The sequence below is a fragment of the Cyprinodon variegatus genome, unplaced genomic scaffold (assembly GCF_000732505.1).
Source record: "Cyprinodon variegatus isolate N-32 unplaced genomic scaffold, C_variegatus-1.0 Scaffold4262, whole genome shotgun sequence".
Classification (NCBI taxonomy): Eukaryota; Metazoa; Chordata; class Actinopteri; order Cyprinodontiformes; family Cyprinodontidae; genus Cyprinodon; species Cyprinodon variegatus.
The window spans coordinates 1-813 of record NW_015154715.1 but is presented as its reverse complement, the minus strand read 5'-3'; the positions used below and the strand labels follow the sequence as shown (position 1 = coordinate 813).

The window sequence follows — 813 nt, the reverse complement described above, 5'->3', positions numbered from 1 at the left end:
CTGATGAAGTCAGTTTATTGGATCAGCTGCTCATAGACCATAAACCGTTACGTACGTAAATGTATCAGGTAGGAGAGTTTCCCCAGCAGAGCTTCCAGCCGAAGAACTCCCGCTGTGAGGTCGACGGTCACACATCCTGAGCTGGGGATCTGAGACAAACATGGAGACGTCTGATCAGCAGCAGCTCAGACAGCAGATGAGCAGACAGAGCTCCGGTCTCTACCTTTCTCTTGGCGTAAACCACCAGATGAACGGCTGCATCCGTCTGGAACCAGTCGTACCTAAAACAGACGGCACACGGTGAGCCAGGAGCCGGTAGCTGCATCAGTTCACACATTAAGCCGGTCTGATACCGAGGCCGTGAGTCTTTGTTGGGTGGAGGAGGGCCTGCAGAGGGCGGGGCCAGGCTTGATAGAGGCGGAGCCAAGGCTGGGAGGAGAAAACAGAAACAAAGGATGAGGAGCAGCACAGCTGACAGGTAACCGGTTTTTGTTGCTGGGATGTTTGGGACTTTTTCTCTGAATCAGCTCAAGATTTTAAGAATTTAAATGAGAGGATTCAGAAGAGAGTCCAGAGAGCAAACGGCCTGCAGCACCGATAAACAGCGCTGTAACAACACATCCATCCATCTTTAGGATATGCTTTTGTTTTGAAGTTCACTAGGAAACATGGTGAACAGCTGATCCATTCCATTTTCTTCCGCTTTGTCTGGGGCCGCTGTTGTGTCAGACCAGCGTACCCCGTCAGACCAGCGTACGCCGTCAGACCAGCGTACCCCGTCAGACCAGCGTACGCCGTCAGACCAGCGTACCC

The 813-nt window shown here is 52.4% G+C and overlaps 1 protein-coding gene across 1 annotated transcript in view; it reads right to left on the bottom strand.

Annotated features, from left to right (window-relative positions):
* Positions 1-429, bottom strand: part of LOC107081336 (cytochrome b5 reductase 4-like) — a gene marked incomplete at its 5' end in the record, with an annotated part of 3,945 nt that extends 3,516 nt beyond the window's left edge. Inside the window, 3 exons of the mRNA XM_015369532.1 lie at positions 56-149; positions 224-281; positions 354-429. Coding sequence (XP_015225018.1) covers positions 56-149; positions 224-281; positions 354-429 — 228 coding nt within the window. The remainder of the gene's footprint in view (positions 1-55; positions 150-223; positions 282-353) is intronic.
* Between the last annotated feature and the right edge of the window lie 384 nt (positions 430-813).